Source organism: Protomyctophum parallelum (genome assembly GCF_964188405.1).
Source record: "Protomyctophum parallelum genome assembly, chromosome: 11".
Lineage (NCBI taxonomy): Eukaryota > Metazoa > Chordata > Actinopteri > Myctophiformes > Myctophidae > Protomyctophum > Protomyctophum parallelum.
The window spans coordinates 1,971,808-1,990,014 of NC_139707.1; the positions used below are offsets into that span (position 1 = coordinate 1,971,808).

The 18,207-nt window shown below is 43.4% G+C and overlaps 1 protein-coding gene across 1 annotated transcript in view; it reads right to left on the reverse strand.

Moving 5' to 3' along the window:
* Window positions 1–18,207, reverse strand: part of slc39a10 (solute carrier family 39 member 10) — an 83,452-nt gene that overhangs the window by 16,541 nt on the left and 48,704 nt on the right. Inside the window, exons 8-10 of the mRNA XM_083776048.1 lie at window positions 9,160–9,335; window positions 4,717–4,884; window positions 270–390 (exon numbers count right to left, since the gene is read on the reverse strand). Of these exons, the coding sequence (XP_083632174.1) occupies window positions 270–390; window positions 4,717–4,884; window positions 9,160–9,335 (465 nt within the window). The remainder of the gene's footprint in view (window positions 1–269; window positions 391–4,716; window positions 4,885–9,159; window positions 9,336–18,207) is intronic.

The window sequence follows — 18,207 nt, forward strand, 5'->3', positions numbered from 1 at the left end:
CAAGCTCATATCGCGCCACCGAGTGGCGCGATATGAGCTTGTAGGTCTGCTATTTTTGAAAAATCGAAGAACGACTGACATTTTTAGAATCTGATCTCAGGTCAGAATGGGTTAATCAGACCAGTGTGTGTCCAGTGGAAACCTCGTATGAATCTGATCTCAGGTCAGAATGGGTTAAAAGTAAAACTACTTATGCAGTAAAAGAACAACAAAACAAAAAATTGCTAAAACTAATGAACATGTCCTAATATCTGTGTGCAGTGTAGTACCTTCGGTCAGAGGTTTGAGGTTGAGCCACTCGGCGTCCGAGCGGCGGTTCAGTTTGTGATCAGACAGCTTCCTCCCGATCTTGGCCTCGTCGCTCCGCCTCTTCCGGCCGCACAGACGGCCCTGTGATAAGGAACACAGGAAGGTCAGTTCAGCCGCTTCTGTGCCATTTGAAATTGGGAGCTGGGAAGCCATTTCAGCATGTTCCATTGTTCTGATTCACCAGTGCCCCCATCTGGAACATTAGCTTTAGGAGGACCGAAAATAAACACACTTTTTACAAAATACGATGGTTAATACTTCTTTCTCTGCTATTTCTGTTAGCCAGTTAGTAAAAGACTAGTATTATCTTCAAAAACGATTGTGTACAAAAAGCGGAATTGTAGCGGAATTTGCATACTTTAAGAGGAAAGCTCTATTTTCTGGTTAGCATTTGTTAGCATTGGTTAATCCAATCGTTAAAACATTACACATAGTGACATGTTTAAGCAATTAGAACGACTTAATGACACTAAAACGACTTTCTGATGGAATAAAAACATTCTTTAACATTCCAACTGTGTTAATGTGGCTGAAAACCACCAAAAAACAAAAATAATGTATTTTGTTTAATTGTGAAGTTAAAGTATTGGTGATTATTGTGGTTGAAATCACTGGCACTGGTCACATATCATTATTTTATATTTTTGCTTTTTTTGTTATCTCTAATCTTTGAATATATATTCTTTCACAGTGAACTTTTTTTAAATTAACTAAAATATTTGATTCTGGGGGTCCCTGGAACATCATATTTTGAGATGGGGTCTGCGGCCAGATAAATATAACTGTGGGGCTCCTAGACATGGAATAGTTTGAGCACCACTGACATAATTATAGTCTTTTCAGAAAACTCGTCATGATCTAGAAAGAAGACATGTTGTAGAATCTGGTCTCAGGTCTCAACGGCTTAAAGGGACACTTCACCCTTTTTGCAAAACAATATATGTTAATGACGTTTAGAAGCTTTAGAACACTTTCCTGGGGGTATTTATGTGTGTAATATGTGGTTTTAGATATTTTAGATTGTAGCAGTGAGCACAGTGTCTCTGATGTCATGGACACTGGTCTCACTACCTTCCTGGACTACAATTCCCATAATTCTTTGGTGCACTGCTCCTCCTTGTGGATAGGGGGAGATCTGTCTTACTGAGACAACATGTAGTCCAGGAAGGAAGTGAGCCCAGTGTCCATGACATCAGAGACAACAGGCTCACTGCTACAATCTAAAATATCTAAAACCACATATTACACACATAAAGACCCCCAGGAAAGTGTTCTAAAGCTTCTAAACGTCATTAACATATATTTTTTTGCAAAAAGGGTGAAGTGTCCCTTTAAGAGCGGTGCTCTTGGCCTCAAACTTAGATAAGTGGGCTGGCACAGGAAGGAAAGGCCCCACCTGGCCTACACACACCATGGTCAGGTGACCCGTCCTGATTACTACAGACTAATAACGGGAGTAGGGTCAGACGTCGAGTCCAAGTAGCTGTGCGCACAAGTGAGAGGAAATAACTTTACTCCATGCCAGGAGGTGGCAGTATTCTGCAGTGTAAATAAATAAAAAACAACAGAAGGATTTCAGAAGCATTTGCACAGCACAAACAGACAGCACATACGCCTTAGAAATCTGCACATGCATGTGTCTCTTTCACACACGCACATACTTAACCCATTCTGAACGGGCACCCATTTCGGTGTCAGCATCATGTTATGCTTTAGCTATTTAAAAATAGCAGATCTACAAGCACATATCGCGCCACCGAGTGGCGCGATACGAGCTTGTAGGTCTGCTATTTTTGAAAAATCGAAGAGCGATTGACATTTCTAGAATCTGATCTCAGGTCAGAATGGGTTCATCAGACCAGTGTGTGTCCGGCGGAAACCTCGTATGAATCTGATCTCAGGTCAGAATGGGTTAATGCCCAATTCTGTCTCGACTGTCCTCCAAGATGCGAGGTTACTCCGTGGTGAGATTGAGAAATAAATAAAACAAAGAGAATGACAGCTTGACGCCGGCGACAGCCTTTGTAACTAATATGGTTTAATGCCGTTTGCTTTGTTTGAATAATTGATTGAACACACGTGTACGTTGTGCTATGATTTGATTTGGATGTGTTCTAAATAAAGTGTTAAGTGTCGATTATCATGTATTAATCCAATTATAGTAAACACAATAATCAACACAAACACTTTATTTTAGAACAAAACAACACACCCAAATCAAATTAGGGTGTACGTGTTCAATCAATTATTCCATCAAAGCAAACGGCATAAACAATATTAGTTTGCCTCTTCTACAAAAAATGTAGTTACAAGTTATAGTTATCTTGTATCATCTATTTGTATAATTTCCCACCACGGAGTAACCTTGCATCAGACTATCCAGCATAGCTATATCCACCTCGCAGGCAGAGATGGGCAAAATACATTGAAAATGTATTTTGATACAAAATACAAATACTGGGTCAAAAAAATTATCTAAATACAAAATACATCTCATTTCTTCCATCCCAGCGAAATACAAATTACAAAATACAAAAAAGTATTTCAAATACGTATTTCAAATACATGTATTTCAAATACTGCCCATCTCTGATGGGCAAAATACATTGAAAATGTATTTTGATACAAAATACAAATACTGGGTCAAAAAATGTATCTAAATACAAAATACATCTCATTTCTTCCATCCCAGCGAAATGCAAATTACAAAATACAAAAAAGTATTTCAAATACGTATTTCAAATAAAAGTATTTAAAATACTGCCCATCTCTGATGGGCAAAATACATTGAAAATGTATTTTGATACAAAATACAAATACTGGGTCAAAAAATGTATCTAAATACAAAATACAAAATACATCTTCCATCCCCGCGAAATACAAATTACAAAATACAAAAAAGTATTTCAAATACGTATTTCAACACATTTCAAATACTGCCCATCTCTGCTCGGAGGACAGTCGAGACGGGCAGGGTCGGTAGGCCAATCACAGGCAGGCGGGGCGTTCGCATGCCTATGCTCGGACGCAAACTAGATTCACGCATTGTACACTGTACATACTTTCTAACATATTTTTCCCCAATTGTAGAAGTACAGCCCCACATCAACTTAAGGGAAAGGCAGTATTTCTGGTCCCCTGGGGTGGAGGTAAATTACTACAACCAGCTCAGATAAGTCATGAAGAGCGCACAGGCCAGAGGGTTAGGTAACTTTAGCTCAGGGACACTTTCACACAGGCCGGCGTAAGCCGAGGGTCGAGCCAGCGGTCTTTTCCAATTTCCAGACAGCCTCTCTGCCCACTCAGATATGGCTGCGCACAGAACATACACTGTAAAGTCCTTAATGTACTTTTAAGTCAAAAGAGCGTACAAATGTAACCAAGTAAACCCTCAAAATCATGCCGACTTCAACTAGTTCAAAACTCTGCAGCCAGAATCCTCACCAACACAAACCGTAGGGCACATATAACCCCAATATTAGCCGAACTAAACTGGGTTCCTTTCCTATTAAGGCCAGAATGTACTTTTAAAGCTCTACATGGGCTGGCCCCGACGTATATCGTTGACCTACTGCCTCCTAAGACGAATTAAAGACCTCTCAGGTCCTCCAACAAAAAGGAGCATTGGTTGTGGTAGCTCCCACCCTATGGAATGCCTTGCCCCTGGCGTTGAAAAACGCTGAGTCAGTTGACTGTTTTAAGAGTCTCCTAAAGACTCACTTATTTGGTAATTATTTCTCCCGTGTACCTTCGACCCGATTCATTTTATAGCCCTATGTTTCTGTTCTGCTGCGTTTGTTGTTGTTCTTCTCACTGCACCACTGTATTATATTGTTCATTGTTTTTAATTTGCTTCTATTGTTTATACTGTGTTAATTGTTCAGCACCTTGTAACTTTGTTTTTCGAAAGGTGCTTTATGAATAAAATGTACTTACTTAATGAGTCTATTTGTTTCCATGTGTACGCTCTCAGAGCTACAGACACAGTTACAGTATATAATCACATATAATAATAATAATAATAACATAATCGCCCAATCGCAATTATTTGAGATAATCACAATTACTTCTGCATAATCTGCAATCGTTTCGGCCAAACATTTTCAAACCTTTTTCAAAAGTAGCAGATCAACCATTTCCACTATTTTGTCAATTTTTTGGAAGGAAACTATTATTAAAAAATGATTAAATGTGTCATTAACTGAAATGTGAAATGGTAACAGCCCAGTTGGAGGTGCGTGCGTTGCGTTGCGTTTTGTTTTGTTTTGTTTTGCTATGCTATGTTATGTTATGTTTTGTTAAATGGTAACAGCCCAGTTGGAGGTGCATGTGTTTGTTCAGAGTTTTCACCGTACAGTTTGTTCCGTACAGTTTGTTCCGTACAGTTTGCCACGCCGTGGAGCTCACCCCTTGGTCCTTGTAGTGTTTGAACATGCCGATGCAGTGCTCGATGATGAAGAGGAGGTAGATGCCCGACAGCGCCGTGAGGCCCTTCCACACGCCGTCAAACTCCACCAGCATGCTCTGCTCCTCCCGGGGCTCTCCCGGGTTGCTGTGGTCGTGCTGCCCCTGGGACTGAGAGAGAGAGAGAGAGGGGTGTAGAGACGGGGTAGGGATAGAAGGGGAAAGATGAAGCCTCATTTTATACTTTGACTTTTATGGGGGGAGACACCGAGTGGCGCGCTACGAGCTTGTAGGTCTGCTATTTTTGAAAAATCGAAGAACGACTGACATTTCTTTAAATCTCATCTCAGGTCAGACTGGGTTCGTCAGACCAGTGTGTATCCAGTGGAAACCTCGTGTGAATCTGATCTCAGGTCAGAATGGGTTAAACATTCAGTTTCTAATTTATGGAATTTCTTTGATTTAATTTTTCTTCATGAAATTACTGAAAAATAATTATAATAAAAAAAAACATGAATTAATGTATTTATTCATAAATGATTATGCTTTTTTGGGGGGGAATGTTTTTTGAAAATGTTTCTGAAATAATAACAATTAACCCATTCTGACCGGGCACCCATTTTGGTGTTATAGCATCATGTTATGCTTTAGCTATTGAAAAATAGCAGATCTACAAGAAAATCGAAGAACGACTGACATTTTTTAGAATCTGATCTCAGGTCAGAATGGGTTAATCAGACCAGTGTGTGTCCCAGTGGAAACCTCGTTATGAATCTGATCTCAGGTCAGAATGGGTTAAAAACAAAATGTAGGAAAATAAAGGGACCCATTAAAACAAAATGTGTCTGTGTGACCGTGACCGTGACCCCCACAAATTCGTCCCAACCCAGTGTTTGGGAACCAGTGGAGGATGATTGGAGGTAACCGTGCGAGTGGGATGGCACGCAGGGGGGCAGTGAGGTGTTTTACGGGGAAGTGGCAACCGATGAGCGACTGCTGAGAGAGAGAGAGAGAGAGAGAGAGGTCGTGTGGGTACCAGGGGAGGGGAGGAGGGCCATTTGAAATGGCTCAGTTTCATTCCAAAAATGAGATGAAAACTGAAACTGAAACAAGAGAAAATATATTCACTCCGCTAATCAACAAAATTGACCCTAGAAAAGGAAATCAGAGCAACGGCTGCGTTAACCCATTCTGACCTGAGATCAGATTCTAAAAATGTCTATTACATCCTGACAGTTTCATTATTAACCCATTCTGACCTGAGATCAGATTCTAAAAGTGTCTTCGATTTTTCAAAAATAGCAGACCTACAAGCTCGTATCGCGCCACTCGGTGGCGCGATATGAGCTTGTAGATCTGCTATTTTTCAATAGCTAAAGCATAACATGATGCTGACACCAAAATGGGTGCCCGTTCAGAATGGGTTAAGTCTGACCCGCTAGGATTGCTATTGAAGTTACTGCATTCTGTGTCTATAACCAAATCACATAATCATGGAAGAGGTTGAAGAGGTTTTTGGTTTTGTTTTTGGAAATTAAAGCCTGCAACATATAATTGCAAAGCAGAATTCTGAAGTCAAGGGGTTTGGGTTTTTTATACAACAACACGGATAGCTTTTCTGGGGGAAAAAGGCACATTTTGAACAACGTGAAACATTGTGGAAATGATTATACTTTTGATCCCGTTATGGATTTTTCTCCAAGTATGAACTCCCCAAGAGGCTAATGAGTGTTTGGAATGGGATGCATGGAAGGTGTATGTATGTAGTATCCACTTCTAAATCAGTGTGTGACACCAACGTTGTCACATCCAATTAAGACTGCAGGCTTTGTTGGAATTTTGCTCATAGGAGGCTGCTAGCCCATTGTGCTTATAAATATCCACCCACTACACCACACTGTTTTAACCCATTCTGAACGGGGAACCCATTTTGGTGTCGGCATCATGTTATGCTTTAGCTATTTAAAAATAGCAGATCTACAAGCTCATATCGCGCCACCGAGTGGCGCGATACGAGCTTGTAGGTCTGCTATTTTTTGAAAAATCGAAGAACGACTGTGACATTTTTAGAATCTGATCTCAGGTCAGAATGGGTTAATCAGACCAGTGTGTGTCCCCCAGTGGAAACCTCGTATGAATCTGATCTCAGGTCAGAATGGGTTAAGAAGAGTCTGTGTCATGTGTTTTTGAGCTCCAGGGACAGAACGAGGAGGCTTTTTTCTTTCCAACATCTAAAACGTTAGGTTCATCAGCGGGACACTTTCCTGATATTACTCATCTGTGTCACCAACCCGCTGGGATGGGAGCAGAGAGCACAGAGAAAATACAATAACTCCCACCTGTTTAACTCATGTTCTGCTTTTTACCGACCAATTAGTCACGTCACAGCAGTCGCTCTGCGTGGCAGGAACTGTGACGAGACGCACGGATACGTCAGAACCTTCCACACGGTTGTCTTGTTAGGACCTAACAGTGGTCTGGCTTTCCTGGACAGTTATAGATCAATATTTCTCAACTTGAATAAGTCTGTCACGATGCTCAAAGGCACGGACATGACTGTGAAAAGCTACAGTTCAGTCAATTTCCTTTTGTTCCCACAAGTATAAAGCTTAGTGATATCATTGCTTTGCTCGAAGAGCAAACATTCTCAAAAAAGGCTAATATTTCCATTCACCCATGAGGTTGGCAGAGTCATTAGATTTAAAGGGATTGTGACATTAAAAAAAAAGGTTTTGGAATTGTTCTTGTTTTTTTTTAGGTTTTCTAATCTCAATTGCACCCAAAAAACATGAACTTTTAACATTCAGTAGATTTTCTGTGATCTGGGGTTTTCTGGCTCAAACAGGTGCTCTGATTTGCCGGCAGTAAGTGACATCACTTACTGCAAATCCCATATATGTCAATGGGATTTGCCAGCAGATGTCACTGTTTCACTGTGTTGCCTGTTTTCATTGTAGCTCAAAAGGCCCAAAAAACCCCAAAGAAAACTTCAGACCACAGAAAATCCACTGAATGTTCAAAGTTCAGGTTTTTTCGGTGTAATTGAGGTCATAAAACCTAAAAGAAAAAATAAAAATAAATGAAAATGAATGTCATAAAACCTTTAATGTTATGGAAATGTCAAACCGTTAAACCAGTGTTCTAGAAATCACCGTGATTGAATGCTAGTTATACTATACAACAGTATAATACGCTTTTTAACCCATTCTGACCGGGCACCCATTTTGGTGTCGGCATCATGTTATGCTTTAGCTATTGAAAAATAGCAGATCTACAAGCTCGTATCGCGCCACCGAGTGGCGCGATACGAGCTTGTAGGTCTGCTATTTTTTGAAAAATCGAAGAACGACTGACATTTTTAGAATCTGATCTCAGGTCAGAATGGGTTAAACACGTCTGTGCTAAAGAGCCTCGTGCACGAGCTAAGAGCGTGCATGGGTGTGCCCGTGTGGTTCACACACACACCAGTGTTTTCCGTGCACGAGACCAGAAGTGTTTGTGTGAACCTTCTCCAACATATAAACCAGACATTTATTCAGAGTCCGTAGCCTGAACTACTGGCCCTTGAAATGAAATGAGCCGTCTGTGGGTAATGTGTCGTTGTTCCGACTCATTACTAACCCTAACCAGAACCCCACACGGAGGCCATGGGGTGAGTCTGAACCGGCCACGTAGTCAGACTAACGGGATGTCGGACTAATGGGAAGTCCCCGTCCTCCACTGGCTCCCGGTCGCTGCCCGCACAGAATACAAAACTCTGATGCTGGCATTCAAGGCAACCAAAGGTATGGCTCCCCCATATCTTGCAAGTATGATCGAACCCTACAAACCCTCCCACCCACTCAGATCAGCCAACGCAGGGAAGCTGGAAGTACCCTCACTAAAAACGCCGGGACAACGCTCCACACGTCCCAAACTCTTCTCCCTTCTGGCTCCAAAACTGTGGAATGCACTTCCCATTGCAGTCAGAACTGCAGCATCACTCCCAATCTTCCGCCGTAGCCTGAAAACCCACCTTTTCAGACTCCATCATGGCCCATAGCACTTACCCTACCCCCTTAGATAGCATTTCTGTAGACTTAGATAGCATCTGATACAGACTTATAGCATGTTATGTAGACAGCACTATACTTGCATTGTATATAGTCATAGCACGCCATAGTACATATGTATAGCATAGTAGTAAATATGTATAGTTTATATGTATAGTGTATGTATAGTTTCACGCATGTTTCATGATAAATGCTTTTATGTGATGTATTCCCATGCTTTTGTTCTTGCTTAAATGTAAGTCGCTCTGGATTAAGAGTGTCTGCTAAATGCCTAAATTGTAAATTGTTGGGTGTATCTCTCTCCTAGCATTCATTTCCCAGTCCTGGTGTGTCCTGTGTCGGGTGTATCTCTCTCCTAGCATTCAGGTGTCCTGTGTCGGGCGTTGATACTCACATGGGGCAGCAGGTGAAGAAGGGCGTCGCCGCTCAGCGTGCCCACCGCCAGCGCCACCAGGAAGGTGAGGAGGTACTTGAAGCACGACTGGTTGAGGATGGGCACCAGGATCACGCCCAGCAGGGACAGCAGGCTGATGATGGTGATGGAGACGAAGCCCCACACCCACACCCACACTGCAGAGAGAGAGGCAGAGAGACAGAGTTATTTCACCCACACCCACACTGCAGAGAGAGAGGCAGAGAGACAGAGTTATTTCACCCACACCCACACTGTGGAGAGAGGCAAAGAGACAGTTATTTCACCCACACCCACACTGCAGAGAGAGAGAGGCAGAGAGACAGAGTTATGATGGACACAAAGCCCCACACCCACACCCACACTGCAGAGAGAGAGAGGCAGAGAGACAGAGTTATGATGGACACAAAGCCCCACACCCACACCCACACTGCAGAGAGAGAGAGAGGCAGAGAGACAGAGTTATGATGGACACAAAGCCCCACACCCACACCCACACTGCAGAGAGAGAGAGAGGCAGAGAGACAGAGTTATGATGGACACAAAGCCCCACACCCACACCCACACTGCAGAGAGAGAGAGAGGCAGAGAGACAGAGTTATGATGGACACAAAGCCCCACACCCACACCCACACTGCAGAGAGAGAGAGGCAGAGAGACAGAGTTATGATGGACACAAAGCCCCACACCCACACCCACACTGCAGAGAGAGAGAGGCAGAGAGACAGAGTTATTTCACCCACACTGCAGAGAGAGAGAGGCAGAGAGACAGAGTTATTTCACCCACACCCACACTGCAGAGAGAGAGAGGCAGAGAGACAGAGTTATGATGGACACAAAGCCCCACACCCACACCCACACTGCAGAGAGAGAGAGGCAGAGAGACAGAGCTATGATGGACACAACGCCCCCCACACCCACACCCACACTGCAGAGAGAGAGAGAGGCAGAGAGACAGAGTTATGATGGACACAAAGCCCCACACCCACACCCACACTGCAGAGAGAGAGAGGCAGAGAGACAGAGTTATGATGGACACAAAGCCCCCACACCCACACCCACACTGGAGAGAGAGAGGCAGAGAGACAGAGCTATGATGGACACAAAGCCCCACACCCACACCCACACTGCAGAGAGAGAGGCAGAGAGACAGAGCTATGATGGACACAAAGCCCCACACCCACACCCACACTGGAGAGAGAGAGAGAGGCAGAGAGACAGAGTTATGATGGACACAAAGCCCCCACACCCACACCCACACTGCAGAGAGAGAGGCAGAGAGACAGAGTTATGATGGACACAAAGCCCCACACCCACACCCACACTGCAGAGAGAGAGAGAGGCAGAGAGACAGAGTTAATTCACCCACACCCACACTGCAGAGAGAGAGAGGCAGAGAGACAGAGTTATGATGGACACAAAGCCCCCACACCCACACCCACACTGCAGAGAGAGAGAGAGGCAGAGAGACAGAGTTATTTCAGACACAAAGCCCCACACCCACACCCACACTGCAGAGAGAGAGAGGCAGAGAGGCAGAGTTATTACAGACACAAAGCCCCACACCCACACCCACACTGCAGAGAGAGAGGCAGAGAGACAGAGTTATGATGGACACAAAGCCACACACCCACACCCACACTGCAGAGAGAGAGAGGCAGAGAGACAGAGTTATGATGGACACAAAGCCCCACACCCACACCCACACTGCAGAGAGAGAGGCAGAGAGACAGAGTTATGATGGACACAAAGCCCCACACCCACACCCACACTGCAGAGAGAGAGGCAGAGAGACAGAGTTATTTCAGACACAAAGCCCCACACCCACACCCACACTGCAGAGAGAGAGGCAGAGAGACAGAGTTATGATGGACACAAAGCCACACACCCACACCCACACTGCAGAGAGAGAGAGGCAGAGAGACAGAGTTATGATGGACACAAAGCCCCACACCCACACCCACACTGCAGAGAGAGAGGCAGAGAGACAGAGTTATTTCACCCACACCCACACTGCAGAGAGAGAGAGGCAGAGAGACAGAGTTATGATGGACACAAAGCCCCACACCCACACCCACACTGCAGAGAGAGAGAGGCAGAGAGACAGAGTTATGATGGACACAAAGCCCCACACCCACACCCACACTGCAGAGAGAGAGAGAGGCAGAGAGACAGAGTTATTTCAGACACAAAGCCCCACACCCACACCCACACTGCAGAGAGAGGCAGAGAGACAGAGTTATGATGGACACAAAGCCACACACCCACACCCACACTGCAGAGAGAGAGAGGCAGAGAGACAGAGCTATTACAGACACAAAGCCCCACACCCACACCCACACTGCAGAGAGAGAGGCAGAGAGACAGAGTTATTTCAGACACAAAGCCCCACACCCACACCCACACTGCAGAGAGAGAGGCAGAGACAGAGTTATGATGGACACAAAGCCCCACACCCACACCCACACTGCAGAGAGAGAGGCAGAGAGACAGAGTTATTTCAAAATGTAGTTCAGAAATATATATTCAGGACTAGAAATACGGGTCATATAAAAATGTCTATGTTTTTAGGATTGATTTTAAAATTATTTTACTTGTCTATAAAGCTCTCAATGGTCTCGCACCTTCCTACCTACATGACTGCCTGCCTAAATATGTCCCAAACCGCCCCCTAAGGTCTTCCACTGCTGGCCTGCTCGCTTTGCCTAAAATAATTGGCAACTAAAAAATACGGGGAAGCAGCTTTTTGCTTCTACGGGCCGTCGGCATGGAACAAGCTCCCTCTGTACCTTCGTCAGGCAGCCTCTGTAGACATTTTTAAAGCTCAGCTCAAGACCCACTTCTACAACATTGCCTTTAATTGATCTTGTATTTTTTATTTTTCATGTATTGCATTACTGCTTGTTTTTTAATGTCGTTGCCTTGCTTTTCTTTTATTCTCCATTGTTCTGTAAAGCACTTTGAGCTGCATTTCATGTCATGAAAGGTGCTATACAAATAAAGTTTTATTATTATTATTATTATTATTAAGACACATACGCGGTCGACGCCCAGATTAATTTTTTTTCCCTCACCTCCGTCTTCGGGCAGCTAGGCTTGGGCAAGGACTCGACTGGCGACTGACGAGGCCACTGCCCAAGTTGCCCGACCGACGCTACGCTTCGGAGTTCTGACCACTAATTGATGTACGTAGATGTGATGTATGCAAAGTCTTTCTCATAGAACGGGCGTTAAGAGGGGTGGCGTTCCCTTAATCAGACCAGTGTGTGTCCAGTGGAAACCTCGTTATGAATCTGATCTCAGGTCAGAATGGGTTAAGTACCTGGCCTGCAGTACCTCATATAACCCATGCGCTGGTAAAAGACCACTACGTACAGAGGGGACTCAACTCCACGTCCTTGAGGCCAAAAGCAAAAGGCAGTAAATTGTATATTTCAGCTAAAATCCCCCATCAGCTCACATCAGTCTGCTGATGGGAGACGTGAAGCAGAAAGCAGGGGGGGGGGGGGGGGGAGAAATCAGAAAAGCACAGTGTCATGCAAAGTGTCTGTCAGCGGTGCCAGCTGAAGAAGAAGAAAAAAGAAGCTCCCAGTGCTTGTTACAGAGGGCAAAATGTTTAACCCATTCTGACCCGAGATCAGATTCATACGAGGTTTCCACTGGACACACACTGGTCTGATGAACCCATTCTGACCCGAGATCAGATTCATACGAGGTTTCCACTGGACACACACTGGTCTGATGAACCTATTCTGACCCGAGATCAGATTCATACGAGGTTTCCACTGGACACACACTGGTCTGATTAAACCCATTCTGACCTGAGATCAGATTCTAAAAATGTCAGTCGTTCTTCGATTTTTTTCAAAAAATAGCAGACCTACAAGCTCGTATCGCGCCACTCGGTGGCGCGATATGAGCTTGTAGGTCTGCTATTTTTAAATAGCTAAAGCATAACATGATGCCGACACCAAAATGGGTGCCCGTTCAGAATGGGTTAATGTAGTGTGAAATTCAATGTCACACCAGAGCTGCTAAACCGTTACCAGACCCTGCACTGCTGGCATTCAGATATGGCAGTCCTGTTGAGAGCAGCAGAGAGTGTGTGTGTGTGTGTGTGTGTGTGTGTGTGTGTGTGTGTGTGTGTGTGTGTGTGTGTGTGTGTGTGTGTGTGCATATACTTGTATTACTATACAAGTATTGTGAGGGTCCCCACAAGTATAGTACAATGTGAGAAATGTATAACCCATTCTGACCTGAGATCAGATTCATACGAGGTTTCCGCCGGACACACACTGGTCTGATGAACCCATTCTGACCTGAGATCAGATTCTAAAAATGTCAGTCGTTCTTCGATTTAAAAAAAAATAGCAGACCTACAAGCTCGTATCGCGCCACTCGGTGGCGCGATATGAGCTTGTAGATCTGCTATTTTTAAATAGCTAAAGCATAACATGATGCTGACACCAAAATGGGTGCCCGTTCAGAATGGGATAATGTATAGTCACTATTCATTGATTCACTGGGATACAAAAAAAAAAAAAAATGTTTCTCACTGTTCTCAGGTTGATTATTGATATGCGATTAAAATGCGATTATAATCAAGATTAATTAATTACAAAGCCTCTAATTAATTAGATTAAAATGTTTAATCAAGTCCCCCAGCCCTAGTATACACGCATGAGTGTGTGTGTGTGTGTGTGTGTGTGTGTGTGTGTGTGTGTGTGTGTGCGCGCCGACAACTCCCACCTCACAGACGATACTCATCTTACACACAATTGACATGAACGAGGCGTTCAGGGAGTTCTAGATGACCACGGCAGCGGAAATTCCACCGCTGTGCTGTGATTAAGGTACAATGACTGCAATGTCCACACACACACACACACACACACACACACACAGTCTCACACACACACACACACACACACACACACACACAGGAGGAGCCGGGATGGCAGTCCTGTTTACTGGCGACTGTCTACATGTCGAAGTGTCCTTGGGCAAGACACTGAACCCCAAATTGCTCCCGATGTGCTAGTTGGTGCCTTGCATGGCTTCCGCCGCAATCGGTGTATGAATGTGTGTGTGAATGGGTGAATGTAATGCACAATCTATGTAAAGCGCCTTGGATAAAGGCGCTATATAAATGCACCATTTACCATTTACCATTCACACACACACACACACACACACACACACACACACACACACACACACACACACACACACACCCCCCTTGGGGGTAGTCGGTTCAAACAGAAGTCAGCCTTGTGACTCCTTTGGCCCAACTTCTCTTTCTTGAGTCTTCATTTCCTAACATACAACAAAGCAGAGGTCTGTAAACAAACCTTTTACGATTTGATCGATTCGAAAAGCTTTTCCTTCACAAAATGTTTTTTTTTGTCCTTTTTGAACGTTTATAAAAGTTATACAAGAATCTCAGATATCGTTACAACGAGTTATTTCAAATACCGTACATCTGGTATTTATGAAATAAATACTCATGTTGGGGCGCCCAGATTATTGGGACCATGTTGATGCCCCCCCCCCCCAACGGGGAATTTATAATTAGGCTCTAAATAAACATAAAAAGTCCATAGACTTGGCTGCCACATGATGTAGTTTATTAGCAAAAGATGGCTGATCTACAAGCTCACTATAGAGGGTATGATCTGATCTACAAGCTCACTATAGAGGGTATGATCTGATCTACAAGCTCACTATAGAGGGTATGATCTGATCTACAAGCTCACTATAGAGGGTATGATCTGATCTACAAGCTCACTATAGAGGGTATGATCTACAAGCTCACTATAGAGGGTATGATCTGATCTACAAGCTCACTATAGAGGGTATGATCTGATCTACAAGCTCACTATAGAGGGTATGATCTGATCTACAAGCTCACTATAGAGGGTATGATCTGATCTACAAGCTCACTATAGAGGGTATGATCTGATCTACAAGCTCACTATAGAGGGTATGATCTGATCCACAAGCTCACTATAGAGGGTATGATCTGATCTACAAGCTCACTATAGAGGGTATGATCTGATCTACAAGCTCACTATAGAGGGTATGATCTGATCTACAAGCTCACTATAGAGGGTATGATCTGATCTACAAGCTCACTATAGAGGGTATGATCTGATCTACAAGCTCACTATAGAGGGTATGATCTGATCTACAAGCTCACTATAGAGGGTATGATCTGATCTACAAGCTCACTATAGAGGGTATGATCTGATCTACAAGCTCACTATAGAGGGTATGATCTGATCTACAAGCTCACTATAGAGGGTATGATCTGATCTACAAGCTCACTATAGAGGGTATGATCTGATCTACAAGCTCACTATAGAGGGTATGATCTGATCTACAAGCTCACTATAGAGGGTATGATCTGATCTACAAGCTCACTATAGAGGGTATGATCTGATCTACAAGCTCACTATAGAGGGTATGATCTGATCTACAAGCTCACTATAGAGGGTATGATCTGATCTACAAGCTCACTATAGAGGGTATGATCCACAAGCTCACTATAGAGGGTATGATCTGATCTACAAGCTCACTATAGAGGGTATGATCTGATCTACAAGCTCACTATAGAGGGTATGATCTGATCTACAAGCTCACTATAGAGGGTATGATCTGATCTACAAGCTCACTATAGAGGGTATGATCTGATCTACAAGCTCACTATAGAGGGTATGATCTGATCTACAAGCTCACTATAGAGGGTATGATCTGATCTACAAGCTCACTATAGAGGGTATGATCTGATCTACAAGCTCACTATAGAGGGTATGATCTGATCTACAAGCTCACTATAGAGGGTATGATCTGATCTACAAGCTCACTATAGAGGGTATGATCTGATCTACAAGCTCACTATAGAGGGTATGATCTGATCTACAAGCTCACTATAGAGGGTATGATCTGATCTACAAGCTCACTATAGAGGGTATGATCCACAAGCTCACTATAGAGGGTATGATCCACAAGCTCACTATAGAGGGTATGATCTGATCTACAAGCTCACTATAGAGGGTATGATCTGATCTACAAGCTCACTATAGAGGGTATGATCTGATCTACAAGCTCACTATAGAGGGTATGATCTGATCTACAAGCTCACTATAGAGGGTATGATCTGATCTACAAGCTCACTATAGAGGGTATGATCCACAAGCTCACTATAGAGGGTATGATCCACAAGCTCACTATAGAGGGTATGATCTGATCTACAAGCTCACTATAGAGGGTATGATCTGATCTACAAGCTCACTATAGAGGGTATGATCTGATCTACAAGCTCACTATAGAGGGTATGATCTGATCTACAAGCTCACTATAGAGGGTATGATCTGATCTACAAGCTCACTATAGAGGGTATGATCTGATCTACAAGCTCACTATAGAGGGTATGATCTACAAGCTCACTATAGAGGGTATGATCTGATCTACAAGCTCACTATAGAGGGTATGATCTGATCTACAAGCTCACTATAGAGGGTATGATCTGATCTACAAGCTCACTATAGAGGGTATGATCTACAAGCTCACTATAGAGGGTATGATCTGATCTACAAGCTCACTATAGAGGGTATGATCTGATCTACAAGCTCACTATAGAGGGTATGATCTGATCTACAAGCTCACTATAGAGGGTATGCGTGTCACATCATCATCAAACCCAGAAGTTATGCAGGAATGCCTAGTGGCAAAAAACTACTTTCTGGCCTTGACAGCCCATGCATCCAAACAGAAAAGTCCTATCTGATTGCATTGAACCACATTAAACACTGTTAAACTCACTTTGCATGTTGCTTTGCCCCTCGATGTGCCGTTCACTTTAAGCATGCGCATACCCTCTGTCACGATGCGTTGTGAGCTTGAGAAAAAGTGTATAGGTTTTAAGTGGTTAACCCCTGGGCTACAATTAACGGAAAAAACTGAATATTTCTAAAAATACAAACCTCCCGTTCACGGAATTAACGGAATGTCAATCAATGTCAGTTCTCTAGGGTTCAACGGAGTAACAATTAATATTTTTTTGCTAATATCACTAATGTTGGATGTAATTTACCAAAAAACGGCCGAAATCCGCGTGATCGTGCGCTATCGCGCACGCGCGCCATCTCTATGTGCGTCGCTGTAAAAATGTGATATTTTGCGATGTTTTGGGGTTGATTTGAGGTTAATTTGACTTGGATGTTGCCGATCGTTGAACCGGAAGTGACTTAGGAAGATTCGTCTATTTTGGCCAAAATCAGCATAATGGTGCGTTCCCGCCATCTGGTGGCAATTCGAGAGAATACACTAGCAATGAAAAAAATAAAAAAACATCTGTTCAAACCACCAGATCTTTCTATTAATGTGAAAATGATGAATAAAAAATATGCCAATTTGTTACCCAAACAAAAAAATTGGGATTGGTAGTCCAAGGGTTAACACGACGGAGCAAACCGTGCACAATTCCACTGTCCTCCTCAACGCAGCTGAACTACTATAGTATAGACCAGGGGTGGGCAACTGGCGGCCCGGGGGCCACATGCGGCCCCCACCTTCACTTAATGTGGCCCTCATGTTATTATCAGAATACTGATATAGTATTGATTTCAGCTGTTTACAATTCCAAACCTGCTTTAATTACTTCATGACTAGTATTAAATGACTAGTACTTAATTCAAATGATATTGTCTTTTTGTGTCCAATGTAGTTATGTTAACAGTTCAGAAAGTTAACATAACTATAATTAAATGCATTTGAAATGCAATAAAAAGGTTACTTTTCAGGATTCTAATTCATAGCAAATAGCAAAAAAATATTCAGGTTTTCAATTAAAATATAGCTGCGTCGCAGCTATTCAAACGCTGCAATTCAATCGCAATCGCAATTCAAATCGCAATTCAATCGCACTGCGACGCGTTTTGAGCTTGTAGATCGGCTATTTTTGCTACGACAGTATACATGCACTGTGGCCCCTCTGGAGTGAGTGTGGAAATATATTGGCCCTCGCCA